General features: G+C 42.5%; 1 protein-coding gene across 2 annotated transcripts in view; it reads left to right on the top strand.

Annotated features, from left to right (window-relative positions):
* Window positions 1-17,245, top strand: part of LOC140482067 (glutaminase kidney isoform, mitochondrial-like) — a 130,365-nt gene that overhangs the window by 14,851 nt on the left and 98,269 nt on the right. For both annotated transcript variants that reach the window (XM_072578976.1, XM_072578978.1), the window contains exon 3: window positions 12,494-12,615. In XM_072578976.1, coding sequence (XP_072435077.1) covers window positions 12,494-12,615 — 122 coding nt within the window. The remainder of the gene's footprint in view (window positions 1-12,493; window positions 12,616-17,245) is intronic.

The following is a 17,245-nucleotide window of genomic DNA, read 5'->3' as shown; positions in this document are numbered from 1 at the left end:
GTTTCACAACAACCTTCTTATCAGAGGGAGACCAGAATTGCACAATGTTCCAAAAGTGGCCTAACCAATGTCCTGTACAGACGCAACATGACCTTCAACTCCTATAGTCCATGCACTGAACATTAAGGACAAGCATACCAAATGCTGCCCCTCTGCCTGTGACTTCACTTTCAAGGAACTATGAACTTGAAGTCAGAGGTCTCTTTGTTTAGCAACACTCTGCAGGACTTTACCATTAAGTGTATACGCCCTGTCTTAATTTGCCTTTCCAAAATGCAGCACCTTACATTTATCTATGTTAAACTCCTTGCCACTCACTGGCCCATCTGATCAAGGTCCTGTTGTGCTCTGAGGTAATCTTCTCCGCTGTCCACTATACCTTCAATTTTGTTGTCATCTGCAAACTTACTAGCTATACCTCCTATATTCCCATCCAAATCATTTGTATAAATTACAAAAAACAATGGACCAGCACCAATCCTTGTGGTGCACCACTGATGACAGGTCTCATATATTCTTCCCTATTTCCTTTCTATTCCTCAAGTTTCCTAAATCTATCTTATACTTTTTTTATTTTTGACTAAACTTTCAAAATCCTTTAATCCAGGGTTCTTGAATCTTGCCATCCTTATTTTTCAACCTCACATGAACATACTGGTTCTGTACTTCCATCAAAGGGCCTTTAAAAGACTCCCATTTATCAGATGTAGATTCCCCCTCAAACAACTGTCCCAATCTAACTTCATCAGGTCCAGCCTAATACTGTTGTAATTAGCCTGACCCCAATTTAGCACTTTCACCCAAGAACCAGTGTCATCCTATTGATAATTATCTTAAAACTTAGGGAGTTATGATCGCTGTTATCAAAATGTTCCTCCACTCAGTCTTGCATCATCTGGTCAGACTCATTCCCCAATACAAGATCTAGCATGGCCCTTTCCTTAGTTGGATTATCTAAATTGTTTCAAGGAACCCTCATGGATGCACCTTAGAAATTCTGCCCCATCTAACCCCTGGCTCTAAGGGGGTCCCAGTCAATATAAGGGAAGTTAAAAATCATCAACTACAACAATCCTGTTTTTGCATCTTTGTGATTTGCTGACTTTTTTTTTCTCCCCCTGACTACTGGGCGACCTATAGTATAACTTCATAATAGTGATTGCACCGACCTTATTCCTGAGTTCTAACTATTTCACTAACTGGATGAGCAATGTAAGCATATTCTGTCCTTTAATAAGGAGGCCAAAATGGTATATAGTACACTAACTATACTGTTGACTAACCAATACCTTTCTCAGTTGTAGCAAATCTCCCCTAGTTTTGTACCCTATGCCTTCGACATGCTGTTTGTGACTTGTGCAAGAACATTCAGATGCCTCTGTACTACAGAAGTGTGAAGTCTTTCTCAATTTGCACAATAAACTGTGCTTTTTTTTCTGTAAAAGTGGATATTGCACATTTTCCCACATTGTAGATGGAGTACAATATTGGAAAACCTCAAGTTGACCAAAAATAAAGCAGCATATTATTTAAATGGAAAATGACCACAGAATTCCAAAGTGCAGCGGGATCTAGGAGTTATGGTGCACAAATCACAAAAGATTGTATGCTGTATCAACATCTAATCAGGAAGGCTAATTGCCTCTTAGAGGAATTGATCATTAAATAAATGCATTGGAGGCTGATCAGAGGATTTACTAGATTGATATCTGGAAGGAGGAAACATTAGAAAGACTCAGCTTGTCTTCATTAGATTTTAGAGTTAGGTGACTTTTAATTGGAGCATCGATCCTGAATAATCTTGAAGATCTTAACAATTTGAGAAGTTATGTAGTTCAGGTTGATATGTACATAAGTTTGCTCGCTGCGATGGAAGATTTGTTTTCTGATGTTCTTTCACGATACTAGAGGCCATCATCTGTGAGAGTCTCCAGTGAAGTGCTGGTGGTATGTCCTGCCTCTATTTACAGGCCTTGGTTCCTTAAGAAGGGTGATGTCATTTCTGGTTTTTTAAGGAAAGGTAGATAGGACCTAAATCGATTATGTTTATTGATGGAGCTCATGTCTAAGAATTCTTATACGTATCTTTGTTTCGCCTATCCTAGAATGTGTATGTGATGTCCCAGTCAAAGTGATGTCCTTTTTTGTCTGTATGTATGGAAACTAATGATAGTGGGTGGCTAGTTTGGTGGCTAGTTGATGTTTGTGCATATCCTGGTGGTAAGTGTACTGCTAGTTTATCCGATGTAGTGTTTTAGTTTTTGCATGATATCTTGTGATGAGGTTTGCTGGTAGTATCTAATTGGCTCAGTGCCAAGGGGTCTGAGTAGTCTGAAAGTCATTTCTGATATGTCTTTGATGTCAGGTAATGTGGCTATAGTTTTTGGTTGCGTTGTCTGTCTGATTGTTTGTTTGTGTTTGTTTTCGAGGAATTGGCGGATTGTGTTTATTGAATATCAGTTTTTCGTAAACATTGTATAGATATTTTTCTGCTTTTTTTGTAGTTCTTTGGGGCTATAGTATGATGTAGCTTGTTGGAATAATGTCTTGATACAGCTCCATTTGTGGGTGTTGGGATGATAACTTTAGAAGCTAAGTATTTGGTTTGTGTTTGTTGTTTTTCTGTAGACACTGGTTTGAAGCTCTCCATTAACTATACACTCAATTGTCATGTCTTGGAATGGGAGTCTGTCATTCTCCTCCGCTTGTGAATTTTATGCCTGTCAGGATATTGTTGTATGTTTCCTCTAATCTGTTCTGTTTTTGTGATGACAAAAGGTGTCATCCACAAAGCAGACCCAGAGTTTGGGTTGGATAGATGGAAGGGAAGCTTGTTAAGTCTCTGCATTACTGCTTGTGCTATGAGGCCTGATATTGGTGATCCCATGGGTGTTCCATTGATTTATTTGTAGATTGTGTTATTGAATGTGAAATGGATGGTGAAGCACAGGTACAGTTGGTGTAGCAGGTAGGTCCCTCCCTATCTGGTACACCAACAGACTAATCAAGAAACTCCTCCAAAAGCAAATACTTAATTGAAGACCTATACCATTCCCTCCACCTATGAATTCCTGAATATCGAAGACACCAAAATAGAAGAGGACGAAATAATGGTCTCCTTTGACATTACAGCCCTTTTCACATCAATTAAAATCGACCTGACATTACTACGAGGAAAACTAGGACCACAAGCACTAGACAGCATCGTCAACTTCAGCAAAAACAATATCTTCAAGCTAGTGGAACTGTGCCTCACCACCCACTTCACATTCAATAGCAAAACCTGCAAACAAGTCAACAGAACACCCGTGGGATCACCATATTAGATCTCCTAGCACAAACAGTAATGCAGCGACATGAACAAACTGCTCTCATCTATCCAACGATGAATGAAACTAAAGGATCCATTAGCTACTACCAGCAAATCTCATGTCATTTACAAGATACCATGCAAAAACTAAAACTGCATTGGAAAAACAAGCAGAAAACTTGCCATCAGGATACAGAAACATCAACTAGCCACCAAAAGACATGACCTACTATCACTACTTTCCATACATACAGACAAAAAAAAAGACACCACTTTGACTGGGGCAACATACACATCCTAGGACAGGGGAAACCGACATGAGAATTCTCAGGCATGGCATTCTAACTAGAACTTCATCAATAAAAGCATTGATTCCTCCCCTTTTGCTTGGATCTGGAGTGGAGGGATCTGGAGTGGAGGGTGCTGCATGCAGCAGTCCCCTGCAACCGCAGACTGCAGTGGTTCACAGACTCCCAGCCCAACTGCTTGTTCTATGGTGCTGTGGAGTCCGTGGACATGTATATATTGGGTGTGGGCACTTGCATTCCCTTTTTGATTTTCTAAAAAACCTTCTGTTTTTGGTTGCATTTCAGTCGCACACTTCTGGGCAACCGGTGTGGAGGGGGTGGCTAGGTCTGAGGAACTCGTAGTGGGTCTGCTCCTGGGCCTGGCCAAACTGGACAAAAACCGGTCTGGGCATTTAGGGCCGACAACCTGCCCCTCATCCGTGATTATATTTAGAGCCTGGGCCTCTCTGGAGAGGGAACACACTTTGTCCACCAACACCCTTGAGCTGTTCAAGGAGAGGTGGGCACCGTAGGGAGTGGAGTGCATTATTTTCCCCCTCCAACTCTATTTTGATTTAATCCCTGCCCTCCCCTTCACTGTTTGATCACACAGCATTGCCCTTTGGTGTGAAGGGCACTGCTTGTCACTGGCCACTTGAGTGCTTTGTTTTCTTCCTGGTGGTGGAAACTGAATAAAGACTTGTACACCTTGTGTCTTTGACGGACACGGACATGGACACAGACACACGCACACACCTGAACCAGAGGGTTACCAACATCCTGGGGGCAGATTTGCCATTGCTCTTCGGGAGAGTTTAAACTTATTCAACAGGGAGGTGGATCCTATATTGTAGTTCCAGTGTCCAGGAGGTTGACAGTAGTGAGTTCAAAAATGAAGTTTCAAGGTTACAAGAGTTCTCCAACATGCAGTTTGTCTACTTCAAATCCAGGAGCATCTGGAATAAGGTGGGTGAACTTGCAGTATGGGTTGGTACTTGGGGCTTCGATGTTGTGGCCTTTTCGGAGACCTGGATAGAACAGGGTTAGGAATAGTTGTTGCAGGTTCCAGGATTTAGATGTTTCAGAAGGGACAGAGTCATAGAGTCCTAGCGATGTACAGCATATGGAAACAGACCCTTCGGTTCAACTTGTCCATGCCGATTAGATATCCCAACCCATCCAATCCCCAACTGGCAGCACGTGGCCCATATCCCTCCAACCCTTCCTATCCATATACCCATCCAGGTGCCTTTTAAATGTTGCAATTGTACCAGCCTCCACGACTTCATCTGGCAGCTCATTCCATACACGTACCACCCTCTTTGTGAAAACGTTGCCCCTTAGGTGTCTTTTAAATCTTTCTCCTCTCACCCTAAACCTATGCCCTCTAGTTCTGGACTCCCTCATCCCAGGAAAAAAGACCTTGTGTATTTACCCTAGCCTTGCCCCTCATGATTTTATAAACCTGCATAAGGTTACCCCTCAGACTCTGAAGCTGCAGGGAAAATAGCCTCAGCCTGTTCACCCTCTCCCTATAGCTCAAATCTTGCAACCCTGGCAACATCCATGTAAATCTTTTCTGAATCCTTTCAAGTTTGAGTTAGAGAAGATTGTAAAAGAGGCGGAAGTGGCATTGTTAGTCAAGGACAGTATTAAGGTTGCAGAAACGGTGTTTGAGGACTCGTCTCCTGAAGTAGTGTGGGTTGAGATTAGAAACCGGAAAGGAGGGGTCACCCTGTTCGGAGCTTTCTATAGGCTTCCAAATAGTTGGAGATGTAGAGGAAAGGAAAGCAAAGATAATTTTGGACAGGAGCGAGAGTAACAGGGTAGTTATGAGGTTTTTAACTTTCCACATATTGACTGGAAATACTATAGGTCAAGTAATTTAGATGGGTCAGTCTTTATCCAATGGGCGCAGAATGGTTTCTTGACACATTTTTTTAATTTCAAAAATAAACTTTATTCGTAAAATTATTTGGATTTCTATACAATTGGTTATGCCATTCTTGTGCACATATTACATTGCTTTACATATAGACATCGACATTTATTTTTCATATATACAAGTCTGTACATTTACTATCTAGCTCTTCTGCTGAAGCGTCAGCAGAACCCAAATGACTGGGTGGGCCCCCTGTTCTTCTTAGGCAGGCAGATGTTACACAGTGGTCTTTCCCCACCGCGCCTCGGCGGCAGCTGCCCCAAGCTTCAGCGTGTCCCTCAACACATAGTGCTGGACCTTGGAATGTGCCAGTCGGCAGCACTCAGTCGGGGTCAACTCCTTCAGCTGGAAGTTCAACACGTTTCGGACTGCCCAGAGAGCGTCTTTCACCAAGTTGATGTGCGTCCCGGGGAACAGACCGTAGAGCACGGAGTCCCGCGTCACGGCGCTGCGCAGGACGAACCTCGACAAACACCACTGCATTCCTCTCCAGACCTCTTCTGCGTAGGCACATTCCAGAAGGAGGTGTGTGACAGTCTTGTCTCCCCTGCAGCCGCTTCGAGGGCAGCGTGCAGTGCGGCTGAGAGTCCGGGCATGCATAAAGGATCTCACAGGCAGAGCCCTTCTCACCACCAGCCAAGCCATATCTTTGTGCTTTTTGGAAAGTTCTGGCAATGAGGCATTCTGCCAAATGACTTTGACAGTCTGCTCAGGGAACCGCTTGATAGGATCCGCCCTCTCCTTTTCCGGAAGGGTCTCAAGGACACTGCTGACCACTTCCTGATGGACTTGTGGTCAAAGGTGTTTTTCTTCATAAACTTCTCCACGAAGGGCAGGTGATAAGGAACGGTCCAACTACTCGGAGCGTTCCGTGGCAGCGAGGCCAAGCCCATCCTTCGCAATACCAGGGATGGGTAGAACCTCAGTACGTAGTGATACTTGGTGTTTGCGTACCGGGGATACATGCACAGCTTGATGCAGCCCCACACACAGGTAGCCATCAGGGTGAGGGTGGCATTGGGTGTGTTTCTTTTCTTCCCCCCGTTGCCCAGATCTTTATACATCGAGTCCCTTTGGACCCGGTCCATCTTTGATCTCCATATAAAATGGGAGATGGCCCGGGTGACTGCAGTGGCACAGGTTCTGGGAATACGCCAGACCTGTGCCACGCATAACAGCAATGTCTGTGCCTCACACCTGATGACCAGGTTTTTTCCTGCGATAGAAAGCGACCATAGCTTCCATCTGCCCAGTTTCTGCCTCACTTTGCTGATATGCTTCTCCCAAGACTTGGTGCATGCCCCAGTTCCCCCTGTACCAAATACCCAGCACCTTCAGGTGGTCGGTCCTGATGGTGAAGGGGATTTGTTGGTCTAGTTTCCGAAGAGCATGGCCTCGCTCTTGCCTCTGTTTACCCAGCCCCCGAAGCCAGTTCAAACAGGTCCGTGAGTCTGCACGGACAGCGGATCTGAGGAGAAAACGGCGATGTCATCCATGTACAGGGAGGCCTTAACCTGCAGGCCCCCGCAGCCAGGAATAGTCACCCCTCTCAGGCTCGCATCCTTCCTGATGGACTCGGCAAATGGCTCTATGCAGCACACAAACAAGGCAGGAGAGAGAGGGCAGCCCTGCCCGACTCCAGATCTGACTAGGAAGCTATCTGATTCCCACCCATTGATTGAGACTGCACTGACCACGTTGGTGTAGAGCAGTCTGATCCAATTGCAGATTCCCTCCCCAAAGCCCATTTGGGAGAGAACATCTCTCATATACGTGTGATATCCTGTCAAAGGCTTTCTCCTGGTCCAGGCTGATGAGGCAGGTGCCCAAACCTCTGTCTTGCGTGTAGGTGATCGTATTCTTGAGTGTGAGAGTCTCAGCGATCTTCCTGCTCGGTACAGCACAGGTTTGGTCAGGATGCATCACCGACCCCAGAGTAGACCTGACCTGCTTGGCGATAACCTTTGACAAAATTTTGTAATCTGCATTCTGCATAGTGAGATTGGTCTCCAATTTCTGATTTCCTCCCTCTCTCCCTTCTGCTTGTAGATGAGGGTGATAGTGCCTTTCCTCATGCATTCACTCATGATACCTGTCAGAAGCTAACTGACATACACCTCCAGCAGGTCCTGGCCAATCAAGTCCCAAAGAGCAGAATAGAGCTCGACCCAGTAAGCCGTCGCTTCCGGGAGTTTTATTTTTTTTCGAAGGACTCAAGGGTTTTGGTCAGCTCGTCCAGAGACGGTGGCTAGTCCAGCCTCTCCCATGTTCTGCCGTCTGAGACCTCCGTCATAGAGGACAGGAATGACTGGGAGGCCGCGCTGTCGGTTGGCTTTGCGTCATACAGACTGGCATAGAAGGATTTGCTGATCCTCATGATGTCAGCCTGAGATGGCGTTATCGAGCCAACTTCTTCCTTTAGGCTGCTGAGCACGGAGCTCTCTTTGTGCATCTGCTGGAAGAAACGTGAGCACGTCTCGTCCTGCTCCACGGACCGGACCCTGGCCCGGAAGATGATCTTGGAGGCCTCAGAGGCAAAGAGCGAGGCTTGCTGGCCCTTCACCTCCTTGAGGTCCTCCGTGACATCAGCGCCCATCATCTGCAACAGAAGCAGGTTCTGCATACCTTCCTGGAGCTGGGACAGTTTTCCTCGCCTCTCTCTTGCCTCCTGAATACCTTTGAGGATGAAGAACCTCTTGATGTTCCCTTTTACTGTTTCCCACCAGTCTGCTGGGGATTCAAAGAGGGGCTTCACGGTTCTCCAACCTGCGTCGTCCCTCTTGAGCTCCTCCAATGTGTTTCCCAAGGTCAATAGCTTTGTGTTCAGCTTCCATATTCCCTTCCTAGCCCGCTACTCATCCTGTAGGTGACAGTCGGCCAGCAGGAGGATGTGGTCAGAGAACACTGGCTTGACGTTGGTGGATCTGACCGAGAGCGTTCAACACAGTATGTTGATGGGGTGAGGCCCCATTGGATTTCATACTGGGTAATGAACCTGGAGGTAAGTGAGCACTTTAGTGATAGTGACCATATCTCAGTTATGTTTACTTTAGCAATGGAAAGGGATAGGGCAAGAGTTAATGCTGGTGGAAAGGCAATCAAGGTGCATTTTGCAAGATTTCGGATGCATAGGATAGGAAGGAAACTACAGGGGGTGGGCACAATTGAAATGTGAAACTTACTCAAGGAACAGCTACTGCATATCCTTAATAAGTATGTACCCGTCAGGCAGTGGTTGAGTGAGGGAGCCGTGGTTTTCTAAAGAAGTTGAATCTCTTGTCAAGAGGAAGAAGAAGGCTTCCGTCAGGATGAGACGTGAAGGCTCAGTTAAGGCACTTGAAAGTTACAGGTTAGCCAGGAAAGACCTGAAGAGAGACCTGAGAAGAGACAGGAGGGGTCATGACAAGTCGTTGGCAGATAGGATCAAGGAAAACACTAAAGCTTTTTATAGGTATGCCAGGAATAAAAGAATGATTTGGAGAAAGATTAGGGTCGAAAGTGCCGTGCTAGAAAATCGCAGCAGGTCAGGCAGCATTCGAGGAGCAAGAAAATTGATGTTTCGGGCAAAAGCCCTTCATAGGACACGAGGGGAAGTTTTGCGTGGAGTCAGAGTAGAAAGCAGAGGCACTAAATTTTTTTGGTCAGTATTCACACTAGAAAAAGACAATGTTGTCGAGGAGAATGCTGAAATACAGGCTACTGAGGATCACAGGAGGAGGTGTTAATAATTCTGCAAAGTGTGAAAATAGATAAATCCCCTGGGCCAGATGGGATTTATCCTAGGATTCTCTGAAAAGCCTGGGAGGAGATTGCAGAGCCTTTAGCTTTGATCTTTGTCATTGTTTATAGGAATAGTGCCAGAAGAGTGGAGGATAGCAAAACAAGTTGTCCCCTTGCACAAGAAGGGAGTAGAGACAACCCTGGTAATTATAGGCCTGTGAGCCTTACTTCGGTTATGGGTAAAGTGTTGGAAAAGGTTATAAGAGAGTGCATTTATCAGCATCTAGAGAGGAGTAAGTTGATTAGGGATAGTCAACACAGTTTTGTGAAGGTTAGGTCATGCGTCGCAAACCTCAGAGTTCTTTGAAATGGTGACCAAACAGGTTGATGAGGGTAAAATGCTTGATATGGATTTCAGTATATGGATTTCAGTAAAGTGTTTTGACAAGGTTCCCCGTGGTAAACTATTGCACAATTTACGGAAGCATGGGATTGAAGGTGATTTAGCAGTTTGGATCAGAAATTGGCTAGCTGAAAGAAGACAGAAGGTGGTGGGTGATGGGAAATGTTCATCCTGGATTTCAGTTACTAGCAGTGTATCACAAGAATCTGTTTTGGGTCCACTGCTGTTTATCATTTTTATAAGTGACGTGGATGAGGGTATAGAAGGATGGGTTAGTAAATTTGCAAATGACACCAAGGTCAGTAGAGTTGTGGATAGTGCTGAAGGATGTTATTGGTTATAGAGGGACATAAATAAGTTGCAGAGTTGGGTTGAGAGGTTGAAAATGGAGTTTAATGGGGAAACATGTGAGGTGATTCAGTTTGGAAGGAGCAGTAGGCTCATGGTAAGATTCTTGGCAGTGAGGATGTGCAGAGATCTGTGTCCATGTACATCAAACCTTGCCAACCCTTGATAGGGTTGTTAAGAAGGCATATGGTGTGTTCGTTTTTATTGGTAGAGGGATTGAGTTTTGGAGCCAGGAGGTCATGCTGCAGCTGTACAAAACTCTGGTGTGGCCGCACTTGGTGTCACAAAGCTGGTCCGTTTTTCTAAAAGCTATTCTTTTTGTCAAGGACATTGTGTCCTTGATTTTTTTTCAGAGGGGTCGTAAAACACACAGGGCTCCAAAATGGCTGAGTTTGGTACAGAGATAAAAGGGTACTGGAGGGATTTTTGTTTTTCCATAAACAGATGAGACTTTAGGTCAAAGATTTTGCTTTTTAGAAGTCACTGTATAAGTCAAGGGGGTGTGGCCAGCTCTCTAGCTGAGCTGTTCCGTTCAGAACTAGTTCGGAGTTCACCTGTGGAGCTGTGGGGGAACATGCTGCTGGATTCTCTCCTGCTCTTCTAACTTCAACTTGTAAGTCTTTGTTTCATTTTTTTGCTCTGTGTTTAAGTGGTTTGTTTATTGGAACTGTTGTGCATATTTGGAACAGCATAATTAAGTCTCAAGTTTTGTGAGTATTCTATATTCTGTTTTTTGTGTTTCATTCTGTAATTTTGTGAATAAATTTTTCTATCTTAAAACCTGGTAGTCGACCTAGCTAATTTAGATAATTTTTACTGTACACTTGCTGAAACAAATTGCAAAGTTATGGTCTGGGCTGCCTGCTTTAGAATGTTTTGAGTGGTCTGGCCTAGTGCATAACGTTGGATTATTGTGTACAGTTCTGGTCACCGCACTATAGGAAGGATGTGGAAGCTTTGGAAAGGGTGCAGAAGAGATTTACTAGGATGTTGCCTGGTATGGAGGGAAGGTTTTGAGGAAAGACTGAGGGACTTTAGGCTGTTTTCATTAGAGAGGAGGTGGTTGAGAGGTGACTTAATTGCGACATATAAGATAATCAGAGGGTTAGATCGGGTGGATAGTGAGAGCCTTTTTCCTTGGATGGTGATGACTAGCATGAGGGGACATAGCTTTAAGTTGAGGGATAATAGATATAGGACAGATATCAGAGGTAGTTTCTTTACTCTGAGAGTAGTAGGGGCGTGGAATGCAGTGCCAGCAACAGTTGTCTGCTCGCCGACTTTGATCATTTAAATGGTCATTGGATAAACATGTAGATGAAAATGGAATAGCGTTGGATAGATAGGCTTCAGATTGGTTCCACAGGTTGGTGCAACATCGAGGGCTGAAGTGCCTGTACTGTGCTGTAATGGTCTAGATGTCACATTTCCAGTCTTCCCACCCACTTTGAGCTTTCTATAATAAGTAATTTTGTAAGATTAGTCAACCTTTGCAGCCATTTATTTTACAAACAATCAGGTTCAGGGGACCATTCAGACTAATCCTGTTCACTTTCCGTGTTCTTTTCTCTTGGGACTGTTTCAAGTTCCTTTCTGCCTGTTTTGTTGACTTACTGATTTTCTTCTATTTTTCATATTTTATTGTGAAGATTGAGAAAGCATTTTGTATTTCTGCTCTCATTTATTTGTTTTCCATTATTGATTGTCCATTCTTATTCTCAAAGGCACCTCAGCTTACTTTTGTGAAAGATTTTTTTAAAAAATATTTCTTGCTTGTTTTCCTTCATTCTTCTTCCTCTAGTCCAGTGCAAATCTTCACAGCATTATAAGTTTTTTAAAAAAATTTAATAGCATTCTTACTTTCTTCACCATAGACAATTAACTCAGTTGGCTGGATGGTTGGTTAGCAGTGTAGAGTGAATTCCCAAATGTCAATACAATTCCAATACTGACTGAAGTCACTATGAAGACACTGCTTCTTCAATCTCACCCTGAACTGAGGCATAGTGACTCTCCAGATAAAACACCACCAGTTGTGAGTCTCTAATGTGAGAACTGGAAATGTCCTCTAGGGTTATGGTAAATGTCTCAGTTTAACTTTCAGTTCCTTAAAGATCTGTTCCATTAAGAAAGCAATAGTTAGTCATGAGATGTCTCCTTAAATGTCGTCTTACCTATAATGTATTTTCCCAGGCCAATTTACCTTCTAAGTAATTTTGCTAATGTGATAGAATGTTAAGTATTTTGTAAATTTAAGTCTAATGGAAACAGGATTGAAATTACCCAGATGAATTTCTTGTAGAGCAGAGAGAAATAGACTTCTTGCCAGTCTGTGGTTTTGAACCCAAATTTCAAGTGACAAGACAATTTGGTAATGTGATGTGCCATCTAGACTTCTCATAACTTGCCTCAATTTTAAAAAAGAACTTGTTGGGCACAAGATTGAAAATGTATTTGAATGCTACCTTTTTGTTTTCAAATAGGTTCTGAAATCCACAGGATTGCGTACATCAGATCCTCGACTGAAAGAATGCATGGATATGCTTAGAACAAATGTGCAGGCAGCGTCTGATGGTGTAATGCTGGACAAAGAACTTTTTAAAAAGTAAAGCTTTGCACAACTGTTATATTCTCTGATCTGAAATGTTGATGAGTATTGTGCTTTTGTCAGACAATCCACTTGGTTTCTAATTTCATGAACTTGTTTGTTTGTTTGTCCCTTCCACTGGAAAGGGTATGAAAAAGGTGGCAATGAGTCAGCAAGATTGAGGATTTGATTTGTTTTTTCCAAATCTTGCGTAAAATTTTCCAAAAACATAACTTTGGAGAAAAGAATTGTTGAGTGAAAATAGTTTTATGGAGTAATTAACTATTCAAATTTAGAGGCTACGTAAAATAAGTTGCTGTAGATCTTGAGGAAAATTTTGCCAGAGCATTAAGTTTTAGACTATTGTGTAAAAAATTCTCCTGCAGAATAGCAAGTAAGCCTTTCAACTTGGTTTTGACAAGTTTATGTCCTGACCCAAAGTATGAAAGAAGAGGCTCTTGAAATTTTTCATGAATAGCAGGGTCAAGTTACAAGATAATGCGGTTGAATATTGTATGATATTGGTAACTGTTAATGCCAAGGTAGGCTGTTTTTGTGAATAGTGTATTGGCCCACATGGTCTAACGACAAAGGTGACATACAAATAAATTAATGTTGTCACAATTATCAAATTAAGATATTACAAATACAGATTTTTAAGCATCACTCCAGGCAAAGCTGGACATGCAAAAATTCAGATGGCTGAACCTGAAGGCAAATCAACTTTTCTTACAATAAGGAGGTTTTGAAATAACTATTAAAACAGAATTATATCCTGGAGCTGACTGACTGACTGTAATTAAATAGCAGTAATTGTCACAGTGAATATCAAGCTGAAAATTTCTAAAAATAAAAAGAGGCAGGAACACTGAATCTTGAACGACTGACTGTAATACCCTGTAATTACAGAAGCTATCTTGAACTATTATGCTATACTGTAGGGTTGGCCAATAATGAAAGTGGAAGAGAAGTTTAACATGTTCAACAAGTCTTGACAGAAATTAGAAAGTTAACCTTCTGACAAAAAGAAGACAGGCCCATGAACTTCACGAGAGAATTGGAGCTTGTATTGAAGGTGAAAGAATGGGAAGTTGCTCGAACCTGATGGCATAAGTCTCTTACTGAAGCAACAGGAAAGTTGGGTACTGAAAAGCTTGTTCTGACTGGCAGCAAGATCTAAAACACAGTGTGTTTAAGTCACGTCACTTTGCCAAACAAACATTACACACTAGAACATGAGTTATATTGAGCAATCATAAGACAGATAGTAAATACCATCCTCAGAATCCTGATGCTCAGTGTTAGAGAGAGAGTTTTTAATCAGAGGTTTCAGATTCTTGGAATCCCAGGTTTCTATTCCTGGCTGTACAATCTGGAGAAATCTTGGCTCTGCAAATCCCACCTTTTTAAAAATTGCCACCTATTTCCCATTTTCATTTGCTGGGATGTAGGAGGAGTGTAGAAGTTGAATTAGGAGTCAGGCTAGGTGAGCTGGGAAGATTCTAGGAGGATACCAGTTCTTTCGGAAGTCTGAGTGGAAAACCTGCCTTGGCTTCAGCAATGTGATTATATGTAAAGATTTAAAATGGAAAAACTCTCTCCTGTTCTCACCCCTGGCTCTTTTGGTTGGAATGGATGGGCAACATTCATGTACCCACATCATCTTAGCACATGTGCCAACTCACTTTTATGCTTTCCTCTTCATGCCTAGTCACCTATTATCCACCATGAGCATTAATCAGAAAGCATTTTGACAAAAAATAAAGTTACTTGTCTATTGAGATGTCACTCTTGTAAAAGACTAATTGTGTACAAATCTAAGGCATTGAAATTGTTTCAACTAAGCCCTTGAATACACAATTCAGGTGCTCCATCTGATGTCAATGAAAAAATTCCAACAATAAGCAATTTGAGTTGTCTCTCAGGTTCCCATTGTGACATTATAGTCTGGAAGTCACTCGTGCAGCATAAATCCAATAACAGTTTTATATTAACATGTACTCTGCAAAAGCTAGTATAAAAAAAATTATAGTTGATTGACAACTCAGCTCCAATGGGTTTAAGCACTTTTTACGCACAAGAAAACCCTTTTCACAATCTCGAAGGGTGCCTTACTTCACTTATGAGGTTGGGGCCAATGTTCTCACTGAGGTACATAATTCTTAGGTTATTGCTATGCATGGACTTTGGAAATTTGTGCAGAAGAAAAAATACAGTAATTAGCAGGAATGCTACCTAGGAATAGGTGCTAAAGGAAGGAACTATAAAGCATTTTACCAGCAATGTCAACCCCCCCCCACCCCACCCCATCCCACCCCAAAGAAATGCACTGGAACAGATTTGCCTACACCTCAGGGAACCACCGTGGTCAGCTTCAGTCTGCCTTTGCAAAATGGGAGATGGTGTGTTTGGAGCATGACTTGGGACTTCCAATTTCTCTCAGCATTTTTGCTGCAACAAAGGCACACTCCTTAGTGGTGGAACTTGAGCCTGGGTATGTCTTTGTGGAAGGTAAAGGAGCCAGAAAGAGCCAATTAAATGCTTATTTATGTACGCACATGTTTTATTGATTTGTACTTAAGCATTTGCTGAAGTCCAATGTAGTATGCTCATAAATATTGAAGAGTGTAGCATTGGGAAAGAACTCAAATTTATTAGGAACATTTACGGGAATCTGGTTGTGACAATCCGAAATGAAAATTGGAAAGTACTCAAACAAGCTGTTGGACTTTTCTCGCTGACTTGTTTCTCCTTGTACGATGAATACATTCTTAGGAATTGAAGGGATGCTGCATAGGTAGCAAGAATGTCAACATCTTCTGCTATGCAGATGACATGCAGTGGTGAATTAATTTAAGAAAATAATTGGCCGACCTATAAAGAAATTTGGTGGCTATGGTTTATACTGAACTGGTGGGAAACTGGTGAAGGTAAAATTTGCCACAGTCCCATTGGATAAATGGGGCTGCTCCGAGAGAATGAACTGGTGGTGGTTTAAACTGAGGGTCACCATGCCTCAGGTGAGGGGCAAGGTTGAGAATATATAATATAAGTAGTAATCCCAGCCAGTACAGGAATTGAACCCGTGTCACTCTGCATCACAAACCAGCAGTAATGACAAAGCAAAAAAATGGTCCACTATGCAGTATCATAGTAATGGATTTGACTATCAATGAAACACTAATATCCTAAAAAGTCCACTGACCACTGCAGCTGCTTTGACTGTATTTACTCTAATTCTGTTCTTTAGAAACTCCATTCAAAAGTATTCCTACAAAATTAAGCAACATTCTAAAACATTAGCATGATTCTTGAAGTGTACCAAATCGTGACTGGTTTGTAATGAATTATGTTTGTGAAGCTAGGAGCTTTGAGAATGAGGAAAGAAATAAACTCGATAGCTTTGAAATGTGTTGTTTCAAAAGACCCCTCTGGATAAAGTAAGCAAAAAACTAACAAACTAATGTCAAAAGAAGACATGGATTTCTTCGGACGTGTTAGCTGTGCAGAAAAGTTGAAAGATGACTTAATCACCAGTGGAAGGATTAATGGAGGAAGGGCAAAAGGCTAACCATGAAGGAAGCTGCGATTCAACAATTAAGACTAGCTCAGCTAGAATTCCAGCAAGGAGATCATGCATTGTTATGACTGTTGGAAAGTCTGCAACATTGCTGCCTCCCTTACCTGGCATAGTAGTTATACAACAGTGGTATATCACCAGCCATTGCCCTAATCACTGGAAATGGCAGAATAATAAAACACACCTTGCTAACATTGGAGACTCGTGCAAAAATTGGGCAAGCTGTCCCAGAGAAAGTTGAGCAACTGAATACATGTGTTTACAGCGCCATACTTTACACTGCTGTACCAAACTCCTCCATCATCATCCCTAGGTTGATCCTGCCCTAAGCACAGGGAGAAGCCATCAGAGGTGGCAGTTTTTGTGTATATTTGGAATCATTCTGGGAATCCTCAACTTTTGATATCAGACACAATGAACTTTCATAGCATCAGGTGAAATGTGAGCAAGCAAACCTCTTGCTGATTACTCCCTTAACTGGTTAAATAATGTTTGTCCATCTTGAACACTGCTTGAAAGAAGCATTAAAGTTGAAATGGGCACAGGATATACTTCAATGCTCATTACCAAGAATAGCTCAACAGATATTCATTGGAAGCCCACTGACACCTTCAGCTATTTCAACTATTCTTTGTCGTATGCTATGCCTTGTAAGGACTATATTTCCTCCTTCCAGTTCCTTCCATTCCATTGCATCTATTTTGAAGGCCTACTCTCTGTGCCAGCACTTCTGATGCACCTTTTTCCCTCAATCAAGTATTCTGTACACTGCAGTTGATCAGGCCATTGATTGTGTCTGACCCATATCCCGACTTCTGTTCTCACTGTTCTGTCTCCCAAGAACCACGACATGATTTGCCTTATAAAAGCAAAATAGTATGGATACTGGAAATCTAAAACAAAGATTTGGGAGAAACTCTACGTCTGATAGCATCTGTGTTGTTTCTTTCACAGAGCAAAACTTTCTCGCTCCATAAACACTGGCTGGCCTGCTGAGTTTCTCCAGCATACTGTGTTTGTTACAGGGTCCTCCTTGTAGGTTTGTACCTCACCAACATCCATATTCAG

Source organism: Chiloscyllium punctatum, chromosome 10 (genome assembly GCF_047496795.1).
Source record: "Chiloscyllium punctatum isolate Juve2018m chromosome 10, sChiPun1.3, whole genome shotgun sequence".
Taxonomy (NCBI): Eukaryota; Metazoa; Chordata; class Chondrichthyes; order Orectolobiformes; family Hemiscylliidae; genus Chiloscyllium; species Chiloscyllium punctatum.
The sequence above is the reverse complement of the archived record's forward strand: the minus strand, read 5'-3'. Positions and strand labels throughout refer to the sequence as shown.